The sequence below is a fragment of the Rattus norvegicus genome, chromosome 7 (genome assembly GCF_036323735.1).
Source record: "Rattus norvegicus strain BN/NHsdMcwi chromosome 7, GRCr8, whole genome shotgun sequence".
In the NCBI taxonomy this organism is placed as follows: domain Eukaryota; kingdom Metazoa; phylum Chordata; class Mammalia; order Rodentia; family Muridae; genus Rattus; species Rattus norvegicus.
The window spans coordinates 48,819,464-48,845,022 of record NC_086025.1 but is presented as its reverse complement, the minus strand read 5'-3'; the positions used below and the strand labels follow the sequence as shown (position 1 = coordinate 48,845,022).

At 39.1% G+C, this 25,559-nt stretch overlaps 1 protein-coding gene and 1 non-coding gene across 7 annotated transcripts; both read right to left on the bottom strand.

Moving 5' to 3' along the window:
• Window positions 1–914: 914 nt before the first annotated feature.
• Window positions 915–25,559, bottom strand: Nap1l1 (nucleosome assembly protein 1-like 1). Of its 6 annotated transcripts, XM_006241342.2 has the most exons (16): window positions 25,330–25,559; window positions 18,276–18,312; window positions 13,755–13,840; window positions 12,476–12,578; window positions 8,726–8,867; window positions 8,439–8,519; window positions 7,690–7,818; window positions 6,810–6,881; window positions 6,002–6,141; window positions 5,542–5,687; window positions 5,401–5,420; window positions 4,688–4,810; window positions 4,185–4,214; window positions 3,633–3,683; window positions 2,902–2,967; window positions 915–2,303 (listed from the first exon to the last, which is right to left on the bottom strand). In XM_006241342.2, exons 2-15 carry the CDS (start codon window positions 18,290–18,292, stop codon window positions 2,932–2,934), a joined length of 1,176 nt encoding a protein of 391 aa, XP_006241404.1. In that variant the 5' UTR covers window positions 18,293–18,312; window positions 25,330–25,559; the 3' UTR covers window positions 915–2,303; window positions 2,902–2,931. The 6 variants fall into 6 exon arrangements, with proteins under 6 accessions (XP_006241404.1, XP_063120423.1, XP_006241406.1 ...); NM_053561.2 differs by having other exon boundaries at window positions 2,167–2,967; window positions 25,330–25,474; XM_063264353.1 differs by lacking the exons at window positions 12,476–12,578; window positions 13,755–13,840 and having other exon boundaries at window positions 25,330–25,500.
• On the bottom strand, window positions 17,960–18,102 carry LOC120093965 (small nucleolar RNA SNORA48). Its single transcript, XR_005487674.1, has one exon. It is a non-coding gene; the product is annotated as a small nucleolar RNA SNORA48 (small nucleolar RNA).

The window sequence follows — 25,559 nt, the reverse complement described above, 5'->3', positions numbered from 1 at the left end:
GTTTAAAGTCAATAACTCACTTCTTGGTAATAACTTTTTTGTGCCCAATTCTCCTTTGATATGAAAACATGTCATCAACTTAACTTCTTCCTAAAACTACTGTGAGATGTCAAATGAAAGCAAAAATCTGTTTAAAAAAAAAATCTTCAAATGAATAGTTTCTACTCCATTCTCTAAAATCATGTGATAGACCTTCATTAGTCCAACCAGCAGTACGGTTTGTTGCCACTGCTAGATATGTACGTTTACTTAAGAGACTTAATAAATTATCTAAGGTTTTTCAAATTGAGTTTTCAATTACCTAGGAAATATACAATGCAATTTTTAAAAAGTGATTGGCACATCTGTATTGCCCAAACTCCCTATAAATCAGGCTTCTTCTAAATTGTATTATTCTGTATATCTAAATCAACATTTGTTTTAATTTAAAGCTAAAAACTAAGCCTAAAACTCACATAAGACTAAACAATAATGGTTATATCCTAAAACCAAGACCTGAAATCAAGTATGTGGTTATTAGATTTCATACTCCTGCGTATCAAGGTAAGTTTTCAAAAGCACCTGTTTTATAAGATGTAATAGTACAAAACTACAAACACGGATAGAAAATTTTTATGTTACCTCAAGACTTATCATATACACCAACCACTGACACTAAACAGAACAAAGCGCAAAGCTCATGTCTCCTTTCTTATGTGATTTTTGTGAATGAGATCAAAATGAGGTAAGTAACATTTTTCCTTTGCCACCTCACTGTATCAGAACAACAGACATCTTCCTTTATGTTGGTACTAAGATTGCTTTGATGAGTTAAATTTAATGAATTTTAATAGATCAGAATTTTAAGCACAGGATTGGCAGCTCTCCCTTCAACATTATGTATAGTTGTAAAAACTTCAAATATCACCAGTGTATTTTATAAAATTAGATCCAATTTTATTAAGGATTTCAGATTACATATTTCAGACTTCTAGAGGAGAATAGAACCACTTGGGGACTGACAGATGTCACAAGAAAGACTGACCCCTGAAGCTCCACACAGCACTTTCCCATTAGACAAGAGCCAGCTACCTCTGCACTTTGGCAACAGCTACCTCCTACAGAAGGAAGGGAAGACTGCGCTAGTCTGTAAGGTTACTGAAAAGGAGATCTGTAAGTTATAAACTTTAATGTTCAAGAAAATAGGCTGTGTTTAGATGAACTATGATTACAGAAAATAGCACAAACCATCTAAGAAAAAGCAACCAAATCTTTTTCAAAATGAAGAAAATATAGTTGGTTAAGGATTTCCAGTAGTTAAAAATTTCAGGAAGATATTGGCTATAGAATGTATTCACATTCTAAGAGCTTAATATTAAAATCTCACAAAAAGAACTATCACCTCCAAAAAAAGTTTCTTCAATGTAAATTTTATTAACAGCAGGAACTTCCTCCAAGTCCAATTCAATTAAACCCTGTCAGAGACCATTTCTTTCCCACAGTGAACAGTAAATAGCCTGAGGTATTTTAAATGTGGCTCTCATGCTCTGAAACTAATGCCACCTCCCTGCCTCATTACCACCTTAGGATTTGCTACAATGTGGTTGCTTGAAATATCTGAAGTGGGGTATAAAAAGTTAACTCCAAAAACAAACAAACAAACAAACAAACAAACAAACAAAAAAACCCCAAACCCTTCAATCTCTTGAAAGCATACACGACTTTCACTCATTCCCACTAAAACAGGAGCCACATGCCCAGATACAGAAGGGTTTTAAACTTCATTCTCCAGTTTAATCATCAGTTTGGTGTGAATATGTCGCTGAGCATCACACTCGTGGTACAGAGGCCAATTTTTTGAGCATTTTGTAAGACTGAGAGCATTTGTGAGATTTATCCCAATATGCTGTAACAGAGCTGAGGTAGTTGAACCAACAGTACTACCCATCCATCCTTAGTCATACACAGTAAACAGCAGGGCTCATCATGACACTCCTCACCCTTAGCACTGAGGCCAGAGTAAACAGTCAGCTCTAACAAGCGCAATTTCTGTTCAAACAACTAAGCACACTTCACATTCTTAAAGCGTGTATATTACCTCCTCAACACTGTTCAATAGACAACTAGGCACCCTGAACTCCAACTCACCCTCTGCAATAGCCTCAATCAGTACAAACTGAGACAGCATCCCGTGAGAGCTAAGACTGTGTCATATTTTTATTTTAAGCTATAAAAACAAAATTAGGCAAACAAAACAACAGAAAAACTCAAAATAGGTTCAAATGATGTATATTCATCTTTTCCAGGAAAGCAGAAGGTAGGCCCTACCACAAAGAAAAGATGTCATTAATGGAGGTTAACTTTCAACGTACATTAAATACTATCAATTAACGTCTGAAGAGAACCTAGGGTTTGTTCACCTTGCTATAAGCATGAGTTGACTTTTGTTATGTCATTGAAAACATAAAAATGCCTTAAAAATCTCAGCTATTAAGTATGATCTTACTGGAAATTCTTAACCACAATTTTCCTTCCTGGAATGATGTCGTGCCTGTGCATCCCTCTAAACATAACGGAAAGCACAGCTAATGCAGGCGGGCTTCAACCTGTTCTACCAGCTGAAACAGCTTTGGTTCTCTAGGAAAGAAACAGCTACTCCAAATATGTTCAACAGTTGGTTTTCATAATTGTATCCAATAGCTACATGATGAAAATCTCCCAGGAGAACCAGACTGCAGCGACCTGAGCATGCAGTAAAGGGTGGATGCGGTAACGTGGCTGACAGAGCTAGAGTTGGGATGCTGGTTAGAACAAATTGGTCTGCAAAATATCAATTTCCTTTCCCTTAGAAACTTACTGATTCTATCAAGAAAATACAAAACCATAAGGCTGTAAGTAAATGAGTCATGTTTAGGCTATTACAGGGAGGCCGTCCTCAAGGCCAGTCACTGCTCACTGCTGCTTGCACTCGGCTGGGTTTTGATCCTTCTGTTAAAGGAAAACAACATGTCAATCTACCTTCTACTGATTTTAATGCATTTTTCAAACAATAATTATCAAAATATCTTGTCTTGTAAAGACAGTGAAGACAGAAAATATAGGAGAGCAACAAATTAATGTTCAAAGTCACTGAAGTATACATTAATAAAGCATTATTTCCTGAGAGAATCTATAACCTTAAAATAACCACTGTATTGGACATTGTCAATTTTTGTTTGTTTATATCTAGCTGTAACACTAATTCATATCAAAATGTCTTCTTAACTTCACTTCTACTTAAAGTCTCTTTCCATTATTTTACAGCATATGGTAGATGAACAAAATAAAGGAAATTCTAGGTTTCAAATGAGTCCCGAAATCTATTATTATATACTTTGAAAGAGAAAATGCTTTACTAACACTAAAATTCCAAGAATTAAACTGGCACCTTTAGGAATCAAATCATTTTAACAGTAGTTGGAAAATCCAAAGTTCAAAATATTCCTCCATCCAGATTTCCTTTAGCTGACTAATTATAACTTTTCTTTGCATGGAAAACAATCTATGCAATATGTATAATTCTTTAAAAAGGCCAAATACCAAATAATGAGCAATTAAGCGAGTACCATCTCATCTATTCTTTAGCGCAGGGAAGAACAGCCAGCTTTGCTCACCTTTGGGTCATAGTCTGGATCGTTTTCCTCATCTCCTTCTTCTTCCCCTTCCTATATTAAAGTTCAAAATGCATCCATGAAGTAGGTACATACTAGAAAAAACTGGCTCATAATGTATGGAAATTTTATACAAGTTATAGCTATGGGTCAACAGATTTTCATGATTACAGAGTTTGTTGATAATACAATTTAATTTGAAAGCTTCTAATATGAAAAATTTCCCAACACAACTTGAGACATCCAGACAGCTTTTATTGAAAAGATTTACTGCAGCCAACGTTGAAAAAGTTTACTGCAGCTTTTGACTTCTTCAAAGAGCTGATAACCCTGCAGCAGAACAAAATTATTTGAAATAAAAAAAAAAATGTTGCTGAGTTTTGCAATTTATTTATTGAAACCTTATACATACATTGTTTGGCTGTAGAATTCTAAAATCAGTTTCCAAAATTTATCCCAAATCACAGAATGATTATAAGCAAAGGAATACATTAATCACTCAATTTGCTCCTCAGTGTCATACAGTGAATTATTTGCTCATTTGGTAAACATTACCTCATCAGCTTCTTCACCTTCTTCATCATACTGAAAAAAGACAAGTGAGTGTGAGTGACTAACGACTCAGCAAGCACAGATCAGTAACACCCATAATTTGGAACACTAAAATTGATCAAAAAGAAACAGCAAGCATAACGCTGCCCTTGCTGTGAGTGGCGAGCTCTGCTCCAGGCCTCCCTAGGGCCTCTTCATCACCTAACAGTGTTGCCATGAACAGTCAAGAGTTCTACTTGTTTCATGACATCAAAATAAAATAAATAAAGGGAACCACATTTCACCAATTTAGAATATTATTTCTAACAGAAAAACAAAATCAAATTGTAAACGAATGCAAATACCCTAAAGAGACTTCACAATTGAGAAAAGCTATCCAGAGATTAGACTCATTATGAACCCTTCTATAGCCTACTTTATGAAAAGTGAATCTAATTTCTTACCAATCCTGACTATGTATGATAACCCCAATAGATGACCCCACAGCAGGATTTAAATGTACTCACGTCATCGTCATCGTCCTCAATAGCTTCTCCAGTGAAGTATAACACTGATCTTGGGATTATACGCTCACGTAAAAAGTGACCAATTTCAAAGTCTGCAGCCAGTATTGCCTCAGCATCGTCATCCTATTAAAGAGAGTTGTCCGGTTAGTCGGCCTGTGAGATAAAGTTCCAACTCTGCCTGCCTGTCACTTACCAAGTAAGCCATCTATATGTGTTGGATTTGCATGTTATTGATACTCAGAAATAAGTTAGCAAGCCAGCATATACACCAAGAAAAATTGTAATAAGACATTAGGACTGTTTATTATATGGAACTTTGGGTTTAAAGAGCAAAACATAAAAAGAAACTTTGGTACACTAGTGCATTCCTTTGGAAATAACAAAACTATGGCTGACAAGATGGCTTAGCAGGCTCACTGTCTGCTCTTGCAGAAGAGCCAGGATTCAGTTCCCAGCACCCACAAGAACACTGTATATATATTAACTTTCTTCAAGAAGATTCAGTCTATGCCCTTCTGACTCCTGTGGGCATCAGTCACACAAACGGGACCCATACACACATGCGGGCAAACACTAACACACACACATAAAGCACTGAGTCTTTAGCAGGCATAGCCGGACATGCCTTTAATCCCAGTGGCTGGGGAAGGAAAGGCAGGTGGATCTCAGTTCAAGACCAGCCAATGTCAGTGTCTTTTAGAAACTCAACTTACCAGATCTCCATTCTCAGGAACTGCAAAATTAAAAGAAATCCAAATCAGAAAAAAAAAAAAAAAAAGAAAGAAATTAAGCACAAAGTACAACACAACACACATCAGTGCCCGACCTAAACTGAAATACTACTCACTACTTACCTTCAGGAGGAGCAAAAAAGTTAAAGAAAGAATCATTGGAAACTGTTTTAGTCACAGTACGAACTGTCCCACGGCCCTTGTGTTTCTGCTTCTTCTTAATGGTTTTCAAAGTAACATTCTTTCCTTTTTTCCAATCTATCTGGCACCTTAGGAAACACAACATGTTTTTATGATATTCTAGCACATGTGATTACTAGATTTTTACAAGTGCTTACATGTCAAATTAAAATTTGAGATTTTCTAAACAAAATTTTAAAATTGATTTAAAATAGCATTAACATGACCTATAAAGAAAGTGAATAGTGTATTCCTTCCCATAAATATATATGATAGTCAGACCCAGAGGAAAACAGAAGAGACTAAAATGTCAGGCTGCAAACAAACCCAACAGGACAACACAGGGCATACTGAAAACTCTACCTACAGTTAAACACAAAACACGCTGGTACAATTAACTCACCCTGTACAACCCATAATTTCTGGTCCATCAAAAGAAAAGGGATCAGAATCATCTGGTTCTGACCTCATCCTGTAAGTCTTTGTTAACACTTCATTTGTGAAATATTCGTTGGGTTCAAAGTGAAATTCTAAGATAAAACTCTAAAAGAAAACAAATGTTAGTTAGGTTCTTAAACGGTAAATTTCAGTGCATTAGTAAACACTCTGACCTGTTGTTTTTGTTAAGCATACACCAAAGCCTAATGCTCTACCTCACTCTGAAATACAACTCTAACAGGGATCTAGAGAAACCCTTAGTTCTGTTACAGGCAAAGTTAAATAAAGGCACAAGATGAACAATATGGTTTCTACTTAAATTATCATTTATTTAGGTCAGGTAAAACTAAATAAAGGACCAAGTGTCCCTTCTTTCCACCCTCAACTCCAACCTTGAAAAGACTTGACTTTAAGACAGTGATCCTTCATTAATAGCATTGCCTGTAGTTGACATAGAAGGGGTTATTAGCTGATCTCTATCCCCTCAAGCATCATTTGCGTGGAGTCATTCCTGGGCAGACACCTTTAATAATTTCCCTGTTCTAAAAATAATCTACTTTAATCTAAGATCACTATCTTTACTTCTAAAAGGCTTAAATCCCACAGGAGTAGATGGAAGTGTAAAGTCACAAGCACCAAAACCAAACATGCACATACTTAAGAGTACCCAGTGCCAGCTTTAATACCACACTTCAGCAAAACTCTTGAATGCCATGTTTAAAACGTTTCTTTAACAACATACTACAAAACTAAGCATTTAAAACTTCTTTTACCATAGGCTGGCCAGCGTCCGAAAACTTCACTTTAATATCTTTCAAGTGCTTCAGAATAGGTTCGTCATGTTCCTTCAAATTAAAATAACAATTAGCATCTAATCTGGCATTTTAGGGTAAATGTTCTATTAATTACCACACAAAAACTAGAGACTAGATATAGGCAATGTCTGTTACACAAGTAACTATGAACCCTACTTCTTCACCACAAGGTTTATACTGACGCTGCCTGAGGCCACCTCATTACTGTGCTTCTTCAGCACACTGTCTGACCAGTCTGAAAAATAAAATCTATAAAAGGCTGTGTTTATTTTAAAATACTTCCTGATTATCTGCTGTGGTTTCAAGCTGCGTGTCCCTTCTCTACTTTGGCAGAGCAGAAATGCACTGCCACTCGTCACTGAGATCAGTTCTTCGCCGCTGGTAACCCTAACAGTCACAAACTAGGGCTCAAGGACTACACAGATGGCAGTGGCTCAGGAACCAGACGGGAAGTTCCAAAGAAGGCGATGTCTGTGTTGGTTTTCCAGGGACATTATAAGTGAGTTAAGTAGCTTTATAGTTTAAGATGCAAATTGCCCCTGGATTAACAAGTTTCAAATTGAAAAGATTTTTTAGTGCAATATAAATTAAACACCCTACCTGGATACTAAGCACAGAAAAACAAGAAGGTATTGTAAACAATGAGAAAGCACCAACTAATAATGATGGTCAAAGATACCACTTCATTAATGACTTTAAAATATTCTGATTAACCAAAACTGAATTTTCTTCATATAAAACCGTAAGTAAGCCATGAGAAAACCAGATATTTAAATATCAAAAAACTTCTCTTAAAATCTTATCATAAAACTATAGGTAGTTTTATGAATTAAATTACCTGAACCATATCACTGAGCAAATCAACATTCTTAAAAACTGTCAACCAAAACTCAGGAATTCCTTTAGGGTCTTCTTTTTCTTCATCCTTTTTCTCATCTTCAATCTTGGCCTTTTCTTTCAGCTCCTCCTTGAAAAGACAGCACACAATGGAATGACTATAATGGGTCTTTGGATAAACTCTCAACCTTCAATCAACAGTATTCTAGTTTAATTGTGTAACTTCTGTTGTCACTCATTGGACAACTTCTATTTCATACATAGCAATCAATGCTCTCATAGCCACCACCCACATCAAGAACTTTAGGAACATATGAAAAAGAATAAAGTCACTAACAAGATTTTTAACCACAGCAAACAGAAACGTATCCAATGTTCAGTCTCTGAGATCCTTATTCAAAATAACCCTGATTATACCCTGCAGAAGTGGTGATACTAAAGGAGGCAGCCTGGCCACACGGCATAGTACAGCCTTCCCTCACAGCTGTCATTACTCAGTGCAGGCTGGTCACTGGGGAACCTCATGGTCTGTCTCTCTGTCTCTCTCTCTCACAAGCCATCAAAAGGGCAAAGGAAACTATGAGAAACTTGGAATGCAAAAGTAGGCGCTGCCGGCTGAACAACAGCTCATCTGCTGCCCCAGCACTTCCAGAGTTGTTATCTAATACCATACACAATACGTACATAAATGCTACTTCTAAACACTGATTATGGTCCTATCTAGATTACAGAAAACTGTAAGGTACTAACCGAAACTTCATCTTCCTCATCTGGTTTCCATTCACATTCTTCTTCTGTAGGTTCATAAATTGCATTAATGATCTCAAATCGCTAAAATAAAAAAAAAGAGTTTATGTAAAAACAATAGCACCTAAAATTTTAAACTACTCGTTTCTGATTTACTTAGTAAATACTACAACTTTTAATAATTACTATGTTTCACATGTACCTCTAATACCCATTCCACTGAGATATCTAAACCAGTTCCTGCAAGTTTGTTTCTCTGAGTTAGCTTAGAAAGTAGTATAAATCATTACCTTATCAAACAGAGGCTGATAGAGAACAGCATACTTTCTCTCAAGGTCATGAACTTCCTCATAGAATTTGGCTTCTATCTGTGCACATTTAACTTGAAGATTCTTGAGAGCATTCACCCGTCTTTTGACTACCTTAGGCAAGCTGAAAAATTATATAAAATAATAGAAAAACACAAGTCAAACTTTCCATACATTAAAACTAAAACATAAAACTGGATTCATTTGAGTTGAAACAAGGAATTTAAAGTAACTAAAATTCAAAATAGACATACAGATCCTTTCATTATAAAAGCAGGTAGAGGGTTGGGGATTTAGCTCAGTGGTAGAGCGCTTGCCTAGCGAGCACAAGACCCTGGGTTTGGTCCCCAGCTCCGAAAAAAAGAAAAAAATAAAATAAAAAAATAAAAGCAGGTAGAATGAATCAATAGGAGAAAAAAATACCCAAATAACTAGATAAAAACAAGGAATAACCTTAATCCGGGTTGAATTTTCTTTCTAAATTTTTGTAAAATAATTTTCTTACCTAACCACTGAAGTAGTTAAAACTAAGGAACTCAACTGTTATCAGTTTTTTTCCTACTTCTTACACAGGCCTGACAACTTATGTTGGATTCCCCAGAATCTATAGGCAGAACAGAGCGCCAAGAAGCTACATAGTAAGGTGAGCCTGAGGACAGAACAAACTGGCTTCATGTCTCAAAACACACACAGGAACTTAAGAAACTTGGGCTGCTAAGTTGGCTCAATGGTTATGAGCACTTACTGCTTTTGCAGAAGACCCCAGTTCAATTCCTAGTACCCACATAGACTTTGCAAACCACTTGTAAGTCCAGACTCACGGACTCCAAAGCCCTCTTACGTGTACATTATGTTCATGGAGGCACAACACTTTAATACAAAAATAAATAAATAAACCTTTTTTTAAAAAAATGAAACATAAAAAAGTAACTTAGTGCTTTAACTTATTTTTTTAAATTCATTTATTATATGTGCGTATACTGTAGCTGTCTTCAGACACACCAGAAGAGGGCATCAGATCTCTTTACAGATGGTCGTGAGCCACCATGTGGTTGCTGGGAATTGAACTCAGGATCTCTGGAAGAGCAGTCGGGGCTCTTAACCGCTGAGCCATCTCTCCAGCCCGCTTTAACTTATAATACCAAATAAAAACCACATTCAAATTGCAAAAGTTGAATATGAACCTTAATGTTAGAATAAAAGAATCTAGAAAATACAAAGGCATAAACCCATGTTTTTAACATATCCTTCATACAAACTTCCAGACCAAGGCAGGAATTATTACACGGAAATACAGACGGCTTACACAGCACGGTCACACTAGAATTATTACCACCAGGATAAGGCCTCTCTCTGCACGTACATTTAAGTTTTTATTATTATTGCCCAGGTGGGGGAGCTGTGCATAGGTCAAATGACCACACTGAGATGTGAGAAGGTTCACTTCTGTTCGGGTTCCAGGCATTAAATTCTAGGTATCACAAATGCATCTGCTACCCACCAGTATTTACAAAAGCTACAAAAACAAGACAGGGTTGAAGCTCTGGCTCAGTGCCTTAGTGCTTGCTGCTCTTGCATTTATTTTTCCAGCACCCATGGGGCTTGCTCACTACCACCTATAATTTCTAGGACCCACTTTTCTTTCTTAGCACCCCACCCCGTACATATATGCACCTACATAAAAATAAGAATTCAAATGCCATGAAGGACAGATTAAACTGAGAGACAAAGCTAAGTACACAATCAGCCAGAAATAAGGGAGAGAGCAGCAGGAAATGCAAAGGAAATCCAAGGTAAATTAAGAGCCTGGTCACTGAGCACACCTTTAACCAGCACTTGGGAGGAGAGGCAGGCAGATCTGAGTTGGAGGCCAGCCTGATCTACAGAGTTTAATTACAGGATGGCAAGGACTACAGAGAAGCCCCTTCTGAGGGGAGAGGAATGAAGGTGCTAAGATACATTAGTAAGATCAAGACAATTGCCCATTTTAAACCTAACCTACATATATGTTTAGAACTTAGCAAACCAAAATTAACACAAGACTTAAGACAAACCAAATTAGATTTTAAAATAAAATAAAAAGAATGATTTTATTCCCAGGACTTGAGAGGCAAAGGCAGACAACATTTCTGAGAATTCTAAGTCAGCTTTGTCTATTTAGCAAGTTCCAGGCCGGCCAGGACTAGAAATTATTCCAATGATTTTAGCAATACTACTAGAAAAATACAGCAATTCTCTGTATAGCAGGAATACAATATAAAATACTATTCACAACAGGAATATCACATGCAAAAAAACCACAAAGCTGAGACAGCATGTGCTGTAAATACAAGTATACAGACCAGATGATGGTAAGATATACTAACTCTGCCAACCCATGAACTTGAATGTAACCAATATCAAACCTTACGAATTAAAAAAACTTGAGAACCCTGTCAAACACGTAGCATAAAGGTTAAGGGAGTTTAGATCGTTATGTATACATAGGACAGTATGAAAGGAAACATCTTGTCTGCCAGATCTACTGAAAGGTCAAATGTGACAAGAACAAAAGAGTCACACCTTGATCACCTTGAACACTGCCTAGCGTTGAGAGTGGAAGCAACTTGCCCTCAGACATTACCATGAAGCCACGGTATCTAAGTATGTAATAGAAAAGAGGAATAGTTCAGTTAATGGAGTTTTGTAAGAACTTATTAAAAAGGAATGAATGTTTACCTGTACCAAGTACAAAGTTGAACTCTGAAGAAATGAAAGACCTAAATTTAAAAGAAAACACAAAAGAACTAGCCAACAAGAAGAATATAGGAGCTAAGACTTCGTAAGCAATTTGAATCCACAAACATAAAATGAAAAACAGGCCAGCCACTTTGCTAATATAAAATTTAAAAATTTCTGTTTTCTGAAAGACTCCATAGATAATATTTTACAATGCTAAAGATGAAAATGATTATGCAAAGACTTCCATAAAATATTCTAACAAAATGAAAGTAACGTCAGTAAGAATGGGCAGAGGATACAAAATGGATGACAAGGCTCACACTTTCTGAAAAGCAGCTGCCAGAAAATACAAGTAAAACAAGATCATAGCTTCTAGACTAGTTCACAAGAAACAACCTACGAAAGCTGGATGCCAACGTCTGGCAGACACGGGAATAAAGCCACTCTCACACTAAACACTCAGCACGTCTAGGAATCTTGCTACAAGACTGGTACAGGTAAAGAATGCTGGCCTCTGAGTAACAATTCTATGAGAGAAACAGCTCAAAGAAACCATTATAGTTCCTTACAAGGATATACAAAGTGATGTTCGTCCATCCACTACAATCTGTGTCAAGACAGTCCTAGCAAAGGGGAAGGAGGTGACATAACAGGAGACACAGAGCCAGGGAACACTTCCAGTAAGCAGGGAAAGAGTACACGTGGACCTTAAAAACAGAAAGCTGAGGAACTTTAAGCTTTAAACTACAAGAAGTAATCCGTATTTAAAAAAAGAAATCTGTATTTCTAATTCTGTACCATTTCTAACAAACTTATCATAGAAACGGCTAAGATCATATACTTCCTACAGACCTGAACCAAGCAAGACCCAAGATGTTTCCACCGTCACTTCCCCAAATCTTATACTAGATACTAATAGACATTAGCTTCCCAGGATCACACAGATAAACTTAGATGGCTTTTTAGCAAAAGATAAATGAGGAAGGTAGAAAAAAAAAAAAGATCTTGTACCTTTCAATGTATCCTGTTGGTGTGTCTACCAGACCATCAAGTCTTTCCTGAAGAGCTGCAAGAATCTGAGGATTTTGCATCATCTGAACAGTTAGCTGACGTGCTTTTAAAAAGAAAGGGGGCATTGAAAGAGGGATTTATGACATTGTTTCTTTCCCACTGACAGTCCAATCACAAATTCTTCCTAACAGGCCCATAAAATGCTGGTCTGCTCTGATGAGAAATGTAGAGATGTCCAGTTTTCTAAGATCTCTAATACACAGGATCTCTCTAGGCCTGTCTCACAAGCTCAATGGACACAATCTCTTCTGGTTCTAATATCTTAAATTTCATCCATCTTTCACCTTGGAGCCCAGAACTTCATCCAGGTGTCTGAGACATGACAGTAATCTGAAGGCAGTCAACACCAGAAATCTCTAAGTGTACCAACAATTTTAGGCCACAGAAAAAGGGGTTATATGGATGTTGTTGATAATGTTGCTTATGTACATGTGTAATTTTGAGATTATAACATACAAATTTTATATAATTTCTCCCTTTCCTGTATATTAACTTAGTAGCAAAAATAGTCAAAGGTTACTGTAACTAAGGCCAAAAGTGACCAGTGACTTTTTACAATTATACTTAATTTAAATATAAGCTGAATTTATAAAATTTATCAGTTATTCTTGGAGACCAATCAGCTTTTAGTGATAGTTTAGTAACTACATGATATACAATTATAACAATAGGCATTTAGCAACATCAATTAGAAACTCTTATTTTCACAATTAAAATCCATCTGGCTAGAAATGAAAGTGAGTCACTTGGTTACCTTGGTACTCCTGGACCACATCTCCTCCATCAGTACTACTCCTTGTACAAATTATTGCTGTGTACACGATCAAGCGCCCTTTTGGTGTTTAAGAGGATGCACTTTGAAGGACATATACAATGCTTTCTAACAATTAAATAGTAAACACAGCTTAGAAGCATTGCCAAGTAAAGCCTACTTCCAGACCTTCCGGTATGTCTCACTTAAAGAGTAAAGTCAGTTACTGACACGGCTAGATGCTCTTAACTCCAGCAGTAGTGGGAAAACGCTGAGTGACTGACTGCACATACTCCCATCGTCCTTGCTTACTGCTTCCTCTGTATACAAACAGTTACTGACCTAAGGAAAGGACCAGGAGGTGGAGGACAAAGGGCAGAGTCCAGGAAAGGGGGATGTTCTCATTATTCTCCACTAGAACACAAATGCCAGCACGTCACTGGCTCCTGAAGTAATTTAAAAGAATACCTTTGATTTTTGTTTCTTCACCCGTTTCTTCTTCTTCTACTTCTTCAACATCTTCCAAATCTTGATCAAGTTCAGACTGTTCTTTGCTACAATGTCATAGCATCACACCATAGTTTAAATGTATGAATTACAAAACAAGATTAGAGAAACTGGCTAAATAAATATGCTTCTTTCAGGACCGAAATTCAGTCTTCTATTAACTCAAGTGTTTAACACCACTACTTAAAACCATCTAGCCAACAACAGTGTATATTCTTCAACCTGTAAAGCTGTAACCTTCTTTACGTATCCAAAGACTACATTCTTGTATCCTTGTAATAAAGAACCTTCATTTCAATAAATAGGGCAGCGAAATACCTTGCCTCTTTTTTATCTAGGACTAGAGTTTTGACAGTGGTATTTTATTTGCTGCTGGTTTTGTACATCTGTTTCATGTATCCATCCTACATGGCAGGAGATAGGCTTCAACGTCTTCTGACACTCCTACCTCGTGCTGGGTTACAGGTCTACACTACCTGGCCTGATTTTATTTTCAACAGTGAGTTTATTGAGTTCTTTTATCCTGTTTGTTTTTGATAGGATGTGTTGTTACCATGCAGCCCTGGCTGTGGCAGTGAGATCATATACAACACAAATAATTTAAAACTTTAGGAATCCTTGCAAAATGGTAGATAGCTTCCATTCTGCATAAGACAACTATAGCTTTAGCAGCCACATTAGACCATGAGATATCCCAGAAAATGTTAAGTAACTAAATCTAAGAATAATGATGTTAGATCTAAAACAGAGGATCCTGGCTGGTGGTCAGGAAGCAGAGGCAAGTGGATCTCTGTGAGTTAGAGGCCAGCCTAGTCTATCTATAGTGCAGGACAACCAGGGCTACAGAGAGAAACCATGTCTAAAAACACCAAGCAAACAAACAAAAACCAAGATACCCTGTTAAACACTGAGGGTTATGACTACTTACAGGACTGTACTATCTTTGGACATTTTTTCAAAAACTTCATAGTAACGATGGAGAAGAAATGTTAAGATCTTTGACCTAACATCTTGCTTAAAGTTTAACCAGGATGGTTCCATTAGGTGAAAGGTAATATCTTTCTCATCATCTTGGAGAATCACCTACTTTGTCTATATGAGATTCCATCTAGCACTGGAAGGGGTGAGATTAAGGACAATTTTCCTTTGGGTTTTGTTTGTTTGCTTGCTTGACAAGGTTTTGCCATGTTTAACAGGGCACCCTACAAAGCCAACTATTCTCCAGCTTCAATTTTCAGAGTGCTTACTGGGACTATAGATAGACACAGGCCCTATTTACCATCTAGATTTAATATGTTAAATTGCTTTTGTGTGTAAACTTACTAGGCTAATAGAAATCTATGGTCCTAGAAACTCGGTTTCTTTGACTCCTTATGATCTTCTGTGCATGCACACAGAGACGGAGGTTGCATGCATCAGTTGCTCCTTTAGTATCTTCAAATATTTTCTGAACTCTATCTTAAGTCTTTAAAAAATTTCACAACCTATTATCATATGGTCAAATCTAGCCTACTTCTGTTTCTATAAATACTACAAATTTAGCATTAGAACATAAGACATAAGAAACAGCTGAGATAACTACTTGAGTAGTTTTTAATACTCAAAATACCTAGAACACTCACTTCTAAGCCTTTCTCATTCCCTGGCTCTTTGAAGAGTCACTTCTCTCAAGCCTAACTGCCATATAAAATTAAATAGCAGGGGAGAGCAATCAAGCTGTTAGAATCAATTTGAAGTTTTTCTGTTTACAAAATGATGGCTATTAAGCTAAGATGACGAGATAGTATCTAACTTAATACTTCTAAAATCAAGGAGCTAGAGAGATGGCTCAGATCTTCCAGAGGTTCAGAGTTCAAGTCACAGCAACCACATGGTAGCTCACAATTATTTATAATGGGGTTGATGCCCTCTTCTGGTGCGTAGGTGTACATGCCAATAGAGCACTCATACATAAAATAATTCTACAATCAATTTAAAACAAAACAAAAACAGAAAGAGTCTTTAAGTGTTACTTAAGATAAAGAATTAGGACTAAGTGTCAAGGCAAGGAGAACAGCAAAATTGTGAAGCCAGAAAACATAAGCAGCAATCAACTTTATTCAAAGAACTGAAATCTGAGTTGGAAACGTGAATGTTTGGCATGATGGACAGTATAAAATAACGGTAGTGACAGCACGTCTAAGTAGGGCCAAAGGATGAAAGTGGGCAAACTGGGGATGACTGAGCTAAAATACTAAGTAATTTAGTCCCTAAGTCCTTTCAGAAACATGGCAGTTTCTACTCTGGAAATGGAGCTCACAACTTGGCCTGAGGAAGGAGACATTGAGTACCTACTATGACTAGTTTTACACATATATATGTATGCTGAAGGCCTCCCTAGCTGCCTTATTCTAAGCTGATTCCTACAACACTAGAAGGCAGTTGTACATCCAACACTGCTCATCCAGGAAAACCACTGACATTAGGGAGTTCTTACAGAAAACAAACACTCCTGAGCCGTCGGCAGAGTCCCACAATAATAAGACCCTCTACCAAGCCTTATTTTCTCATCAACTACTGCTAATGTCTCTCAATGCTCTCTCTCATCCAGATCCCTCAACAGCAGTCTTAACAAGCAGATGATCCTATCTCATTAGGAAAGTCTATTACAAACTAAGTCTAAAACAAAAGGAGAAAAGAAAACTTAAGAGTAAATAAGACTAAATAGGAAAGAAACACTCAAAGACAGGACAAGCAATGAAATCAGAAAGAGAAACGAAAAGCAAGAGAGACTAAAGCTATAGATTTGAGAACACAGACAGAAAAGTTTCTATATATCTGTCCAGAAAGAAGAGCACGGAGACAAGGATGAGGACCAGCTAGGAGACAAAGGAGCACAAGGCACCTAACAAGAGCTACAGAAGAAGACACAAGCCAATGGACAAGTACAACTGAAAGTCGCCCAACTCGGCCGAATCAAAGGGCCCACCACTGTAAGGTTATTTATCAAGTGATAAGTTAGACAAAACTAGACATTTTAAAAACTAAAGCCAAATTAGTGAAATTTACCAAAAGAAACAATGCATAAGTGATCAGAACTGTGGCTTTGAATTTCAGTATCACACTAGAGGCAAAGTAGGAACAGTGCCTTCAAAATTCTGAATAAAAATGTTCATTCAGAATTCTACTTCGTAACTATCAAGCATAAACAATCTTTCAGTCATGCCATGTCAATGTTCTATAATTTCCTGTCCTCTTCCAAAGAGAGCAAGCATGTATGAAGACAGGTAAGAACTGGTATACATACTTCCTATTTGCTGGCCTTACGGTAAATTCCTGTCTCCCAATACATGCCCTTGGTATCTAAAAAGCTACTGCCGACCTTAATTAATGTGCTGTATTTTAATTTTAAGACTGTCAAATTAAATGTGACAAATCTTGGGCAGCCTTTCCACTCTCCCAGACCATAATTCTGTATGACATCCATCCACACTTGAAACACACACTGTGAAAACTTGCTTACACCTATGTTCCAAGCTATCAAGAACCCTTGTAGAAAATCAAGTTCAAGCCACTAAAAGCCAACACTGCTTCAAGTCAGTGTTTCCTATTCAGTTCTTCAAAACCTACTCAGCTGGAGACAGCTCAGGGGCAGAGATTTTACTTAGTATGTGTTCCCTCGGTTCTATTGCCAGTAGTGCCCCACCCGCCTCCCCAAGCCAGCATCAACATTCTAAAGAAAAGTGAAGTGAACCAAAATACACCCGAGAGGGGTCCACTCTTCATGTGCATAGTTGCTGTTTCAATTCTACATGTTTACACACAGTGTTAATAAGAGAATGGTTTGAGATTATATACACGATAAAAACTTTCCCAAGTACGTGCATAGTTGCTGTTTCAATTCTACATGTTTACACACAGTGTTAATAAGAGTATGGTTTGAGATTATATATATACATGATAAAAACTTTCCCAAGTACTTATGATCTATTACCACAGTCAGTACTCTCTAAGAACAAATACTGTCAAACAGTATGTTTTCCTTTTGGTATTCTCGGAGATAGGGTCTCACTATGTAGCTCTGGATGTCCTGGAACTTACCAGATAGACCAGGCTAGCTTCCAAACTCCCAGAAACTCTGCCTTTCAAGTACTGACTATTTGGGGCGGGGCGGGGCGGGGGGCCACGGCTGTGCCCTAGGCATGAAACAGCTTTGGCCACCAAGCCAGGCATCAAGCTAGGATGAACAAAGGCCTGTGTCTGCTCTGCCCCTGACTGATGTAAGAACAACTCCATTAACAAGGGGTCTCTTTGCCCATTGCCAGGGGGTGGTGTACTCTATTTGAATGATTATATAATGTATTTTAAGAGTATTCCACCTAACTTCCAATAGTATAATAGGTACCAAAGGACATAAGCACCATCCATTTCTATAATCTACAATCTGCCCTATTAACTACATCACAACAAATTATCTGAAAAAGGACCAAAGTCCCCACTTACTTGTCAATGTCTGCCATCTTTTAAGAACTCCAAATATCTAAGAAAAAAAAGAGAGAACAGTGTTAAAAACAAGCATGACTTCTGCTTAAAGAAAAACACTCGAAGTGAAACCATAGGAATCAATAAAACACTAAATCTAGTCATTTTATATTCCCTTTAAAAATCACAAGTGTTAGGAATTATGGAACAGAGTCTATTATACAAAAGAAAACAAGTTTCAGAAGCTAGCTTTTATAATTCAAAGAAACCACATTTAACAGATTTATAGATCAGTGACCTTTATTCAAATACTTTTAATGATAGTAAAAAGTCAACTTTTACCTAGCCCCTTAGAATGTTTTTTTTAAAAGACAAGTTTTCTTCATGTAACCCTGTCTAGTTTGAAACTTACTACATGGACCAGGCTGGTCTCAACCCAAAGAGAGACCCTGTTTTCCAAGACTGGAACTAGAGGTGTGCACGACCACACCCAGACAACCCACTTTGTTTCTTAACACTGTTTTAAAATGGTGTTTATTTATTGTGTGTGTTCCATTTGAGGAGTTCAGAGGCCAATTTACAAAAGCTGGTGTTCACTCTCCATACGGATCCTGGGATAATCTGAGGTCATCAGGCTTGGTAGCAGACTTTACCTAGTAAGCCATCTTGCCAGCCCAAACCATTAATTTAACTTAAATTCATTTCAAAAAGCAAAACTTTCTATGACTTTTAGAGTCTTTAACAGCTCCAGCATTGTGTAACTATAAGTTCTTTCAGCTACTTTATGAAAACTGGCCCCCGTACTTAAGAACAGCTAATGCATTCGGAGATGGAACCCAGCCTGAGCTAAGAGAAAACTGTCTAAAAACCTAGTTCTTACAGCAACCCTCTTAGGTTCCTCTTAGCATCTGGAAGCGTCTGAAGACTACTGAATCAGGGTTAGGATGAAGAGAACTACAACAGAAACCCAACACTATAGCAACCTCAACAGGCGGCTCCTTCTCAGTCACGTGATCATAAAGGTGGTTCAGACCAGCAGGGCGGCCTTGCTCTCTGTACTTCAGCCTTCCATTGTGGCGTATTATCAAACCTTTGGGACATGGCTTCTTTGCACTGCTGAAGACTCAGCCCAGCCACCAAAACAGCTATGCTGTATCACCAAAAAACAGTGAGAACATGGGAATGCCTTAGGACTGAAGCCTAAAAGCAGCACTTATGATTTCTGCTATCACTGTATTGACAAGAACTAAGAAACATGCAGCTCATTGTATAGTGTACAACGTGAGTACAGGCAAACCAGTACAATGTGTGTGCAGGAAAACCATAAGAGGGCTTCTGGAGTTACAGCTATCCATGGGTACTAGGAGTCTGAGCTCTGCCCCTCATCACTGAGCAAGTAATACTGTATGCAGACAGGATTGCCATCAATCCTAACACTAGGGAAGGAGCTGAGACCAACAGATCCTGGGGGCCAGTAGCCATTCATCTTAAAGGAAATCAGTAAGCCTCGGTTCCCAGGGAGACATCCTACAGACACATATAAAAACAGTATTCTTGTGAAAAACTTTCATTCAGATGACTTTTGAAAACCCAAAGTACAGAATAAATTTTATTTTAAAACTGTGAATTGTGAAAGCACAGAAGCCCTAGCAAAACAGTTAAGAAATCCTTAAGGCCAAAGCTGATGTCTTTGGAAGCTACTTTTGCTCAAAGGTCAACTGCCATTATCAGACTTAAAAAACAAAAACCCAAAACCTCACTTATCTGGGGAGGAGTTGACACAGCACAAGCATGGAAGTCACAGCCACTGGCTAAACCTGAAGCATTTCAATAGCTCCCTGTGCAATGAGACAGCACCTCACACAGCACTGACTTGAACTGGCCTAGAACTCAGTTCAGAGCCAAGGATGGCCTTGAATGTTTTGTAGTTCCTCTTTAAATGAGACTATGTGGGTGCCACCCAGCCTAGAATGGAAACTCAGTTTTAACAGCCCTGAGCTATCAAAATCCTGGGCACTCAGGTTAGCAGCTCAACTTCCCTACTATGTGTAATGCCTTGGGTTTAATTCCCAGCCCCATAAAACCTTTACAGCAACCCTACCAAATTAAACAGAAATCCCAAATGCTACATCCCAGAAAAAAAAATACACTATCTCTCCTGGACTAATAGCCCTAATTCATCTACTATTCGGTCCCCTAAATTTTTAAACTCTAGCTTAGTGGGCTCTGATAATGTATTCAAAGGCACTTGCAGATCAAAAAGTGAAAGATACCTTCTTCCTTAGTCTCTAATTCATAAAAGCAGAAAACTGGTCCTATACTACAAAAGTTTAAATATTTAATTCAAAGACTTTCCCCCACAGCATTCAAAAGGTCTGAGTTTGATCTCAGGGAGGAAGAGTAAAGGGAGTTGAAGGAAGAAAACATCCTCTACAACAAGACAACCATCTATTATAAGATACCAAATATAGGGAATAACGAAATAGAACGTCCGGAATAAAAATAATGACATCAAGCTAAATAGGTTGGCTTAAGGATAAACTGGACTCGCTGAGAAGTGGACCATGTTCAGAGGAAGCTGGGAAGCCACACTGCAGCAAGCCAGGCCTGAGTGAGGAAGTCCTGGAGAGGGCTAGAGTAACAAAGTCTGAGACTGGACACAACACAGGCTAAGAAGTATAAAGGACAGAACATTAAGAAATGTCTAGAAGTGATGAAAGACACCAATCCACAGTTCAAAGGAATCCAGTAAACCCTACTCTCCTAATGAAGATAAACAACTGAGACAACAGGAAATGGCAAAGCATTGACAGGCAGTGGTACCCATGCTTGCTAGATGCTGACCCTTGAGTGTATTAACCAATGGTTTATTCCATCTGCAACCAAAAGCCTTTAAAAAACAAAGAAAATTAAATGAAGGGGAAGCAGCTAACTGGAAGCAGAAAATATCTCCAAGCAATGTCATTAGAAATGCTCTCTTACAAATAGCTTTAACTAGAAGTGACTGCAGGTACAGTCTAAAAAACACTTGGGACAGAGTTGGGCATACATCTAAATGTTTTTACATGGCAACACTATGTTGTTCAGGATGTACTCAAGCTGCTGAGCTTAAGTGACCGTCTGGCCCTTACCCTAGTGTGTCACCTAGTGATAGGTGTGTGTCACCCTATCCAGTAAATAAGAATCCCACCATCATTACAACAGTAAAATAATATACAACCCTAACCAAACCGTACTACCATGGGGGGAAAACTCAAGACCAGTATGTGACAGAAAAACTTCAGTGTGGAACCCAAGAGTGCACAAACCACCTCAATGGGAAAGGATGCTAGTTTCTAATTTTCCTTAAATCAATTCATCTGAATTAAGTAAAATCTTCAACAGAAAGTAGAAAAAACACCACAAAACAACTGATGACACAAAACACTCTAATCCAGTTTGTGGTCTTCTAATAGCCAGATGTCCAAGCATCCAGTATCAAAACTACTTACCACCTTCTGATGCATCATCACTTTCTGGGAAATTTCCCTGAGATATTAGCAGACAAATTTTTCCTCTTTAGAAAAATAGTGACTGCATGGTGAAGCAGGCAGTCATTTCATGATGAGAAAGAAACCAGAAACTCAATGACTTGGACCTTTCTTTCTCCCAGACCTCATTCCATCCCAAGACTTTCAGATGTTGACTGTTCTTTTGGAACAGTCTCCTTAATTCGGGGCTCAGCACCAAACATGGCTCCAATTCAAGCCTAAACAGCACTGTTTTAAACACTCACTATCCATTCTAGTGATAGCAAATCAAGTCACAACTGGCCAGGTATTAAACTCCCAAGCAAAATGACTACCTGAGACCACCACCTTCCATGTAAAAAAGAACCCAACAGCAAATGTACACATAGAAAGGACTAGCTACCTTCACTCACTAGTAACGATTTGTCCATATGCAAGTATGTGTCACAGGTAGCTCAGACATGCACTAAGGCTCTTAAGCAGCCACTACTGAATTACAATGCAGGCAAACTCCATATTGAAACAAAACCACCTAACTACACTGTAGCTTCTCCGCACAGCAAATCCCAGGACAGTGCTTTTAAATTTCACACCGATGTCCAGCACTTCAAGTCAGACACCATCTTTTAAAACTCAATATAAGGGGTTAGAGAGATTGCTTAATGTTCAAGAACCCTTGTTTTCCCTGCACAACCTGAAGCCGACTCACTTGGCAGCTCACAACTGTCGGAAACTCCAATCTGAGAGGATAACACCTCTTCTAAGTTTTACAAGTACCAAGCATGCACATGGTACAGACACGTAGGTAACACCCTCATACACAAAATGAAGCTTTAAAATTTAAAATCAACCTGTATATCTTCACTGCAAAAACCCAGTAACCCTAAATAAGCTTTTTACCACGCCAGACCTGTTTTCTACTTAAAATGTTAATACTACTACCTAAGCTCTATACAGTGAGACAACTTCAAACCTTTTTTTTTTTCTTTTCTTTTTTTTCGGAGCTGGGGACCGAACCCAGGGCCTCGCGCTTCCTAGGCAAGCGCTCTACCACTGAGCTAAATCCCCAACCCCTGAGACAACTTCAAAAAGAAAGAAAAGTTAATGCTATCTGACAGCATTGAATAAATGATCCATGTGGAATTTAAATAATGCCATGCCTTTAATCTCAGCACTTCAGAGCCAGGAGAATCTCTGAATTCAAGGGCAGTCTTGTCTGTACACAGTTTCAGGACAGTAGAGCTACATTAGAAAACCTGTCATAAAGCCTCAGTAATCTGTTCCCCTGTAGTATCATCCTTAAAAAAATTGTTTTGTAACTTTGTTTTGCTTACATTTGTGTCTGTATACCATGTGGGTGTTGGATGCCCTAGGACCAGAGTTTCAATTGTGAGCTGCCATGTGGGTGCTGGGAATTGAACCCAAGTCCTCTGGAAGAACCGTCAGTGAGTGCTCTTAAGCCAGCTCTCCAGCCCCTGCAATATTAATAAGCTACAGCTCCTTTTCCACTTTAAAAACAAATAACAATGTGAAACTTTGGAATATAAAAAAGTCCAAATTGTACAGGTTTACCAATGAGGTTACCAATCTTGCTAACCCAAGATGTAGTGGTTCCTTCCTGTCAACCCAGTAACATGGTCCAGTGGTCTCAAAGGATGTGTAAGGCAGCCACTCCCATGACCTTACCTCTAGCACGTACAAAAACTTGCTACTTGAATTAAACTAGGTTGAATTGAATTTAACCAATTCAACAGTTTTTCTGTAAAGCAAACCATAATTACCTTACCCTTTTCCAACTTTCCTCCCAATCCTCACAGGTTAACACTTCATACCCAGACAAATCACTTATCTGCTCATGGTATGAGATACAGATCAGAAAAGGCTTAGTTTTAGAATGATCACACGTATTCCTATAAAATAAGATTCTTTAATCCTTTGAGAACTTTAACTGAACAAAATAAGCAATGTATTTTGACATCATCAAATTCTTTTTTAGTCCCTTTCCAGTATTTATTGGTTTAGGTCACCTGAAGCCAACACAAGCAAGGAAATAAGGAGATAAACTATAGAATTTTAGACACATTGGCTTTGCCAAGAGTGTTATTTTTAATCTGATGAAAGGACAAGTGAGGTGCCACAATCAGTATTAAAGTATTGTCAATTATAGGGCCAAAGATAAAAACAAAAAAAGAACAGATTTTTTGCAACAGATAAGTCTAACAAAACTTTTCTTGCTGATGTCACGGGTCTTTAACTTCTATTTAATAATCTAAACGCTGACTTGAAAAGAACATGTATTAAGTCAAGATTTTATGACAGATGTCTAAGTCCTTACTAATGCTAAATTAAATCCCTCCAATCCAGACTTAGAATTAAAGTAGTCGTACAGTTTAGATCTGGGATGTATGCTTCAACAGAAAACAAGTTTGAGAAATAAGAATTCCCCAAGACCACTAACACCCCCCCACGCTTACTTGTAGTTTTAAAATAAATTAAATTTTAGGTACTCCCCTAACTCAAAGTATTCTTTGGATATTAAGTTTGAAAAGATGTTTTGATGGCATCTACTTTCAAAATTAGCAAACTTTATGTTGGCTCTCCTGAAATTAGAAGTGTTGGGAGTCAGGAGACAGCCTGGGTGCCTGAGGCATCCTTTGAATCTGAGAAGTCCTGCCCTCCAGACAGGACCCGTCTCCACCCTCTCTTCAAAGCCACTCCAGAGAGCTTTATAGAAATGTGGCGCACTGAGCTTGGTCTCGCGGCCCTTCCACTCCATTCCTAGTTTGAATCCTGGGGGCTTCCTGAAAGGAAGAACTACGCTGTTGGTCTAATAAACCACCCCCCCCCCAACAAGCCAGCCCTTCTCATTTTCGTCTCAGAACCATCTGGAGGTTTAAGGAGACTAGGATCAAATCTTTCCACAAATATACCCCGGCCGCGGGACCCATCGAAGTTCTAACTGTACCTGTGAGACACAAAACAATTCTTTTGTTAAAAAAAAAAAATAGCTAAGCTGAACGCTTTGCACGTGTTAACCCCTTAGAACCCTGGCGGTGGAGGCTGCTCGTCCCTCCATCCTCCCATCCGCTAGCACATTTTCCTCCAGGAAGACCGAGGGAGCCAGTGAGACCGTCTGGGGGGCTGGTACTCCTGGCGACCCCTCCTCCAACTCCAAGGGAGGTCGGGTGGGCCCCCGCAGGGGTCTCCGGCCGCCTGTGGCGTGGTCCCCACGTGCCCGAGCTCCTCCGCGCGGAGGCCGCGGCCTGCGCAGCCCCTCCCTGCGGGCGGAACTCGCGGCCACCGTTCCTTCCATGTCCCCCATCCCCGCGGCCTGCCTCGCCGGGATCCCCTCGTGGTGGGGTACACCGAGGCCGAGGAGGCCGGGGCGCCCCGCGGCGTGGCCTCCTCCTCCGCTCTCCCGCGGCCTCGCCGTCCCGCGCGCCCCGCAGCCGCCGGCGCTCCTCCGGGTCCCTCAGGCCGCACTGCCCCTCGGGAGCGCTTACCCACGGCCTCAGCCCAACACCTCGCAGGCCCCGCTCCCCGGCCATCCCAGTCCCAGCCGTTACCGTTCCAGGAGGCTCGGACGCGGAGCCGAGCGGCCGGAGCTGCGCAGGCAGTGACTCAGGGCGGCGGCGGCGGCGGCGGCGGCGGCGGCGGCGGCGGCGGCGGGAGGAGCGGGAGGCGGCGCCGCGAGCAGATGGCGCTAAAAAAGACCCGAGAGCCCGCGGCTCGCGCTCATATACAATTAGCGTCAGCACGTAGGGCTGCTCCGCCGCCCTCCCCCTGGCCTCGGCGT

Bases quoted from the DNA above. Each gene is read 5' to 3' on its own strand.
- Nap1l1 (XM_006241342.2), bottom strand. The intron at 12,579-13,754 runs GTATTCTTTTAA...TCTTTTTAAAAG, and splicing joins TGAAGAAACAAAAATCAAAG to CACGTCAGCTAACTGTTCAG. The intron at 4,811-5,400 runs GTAAGTTGAGTT...TCTCTTTAATAG, and splicing joins TTCCTGAGAATGGAGATCTG to GATGACGATGCTGAGGCAAT.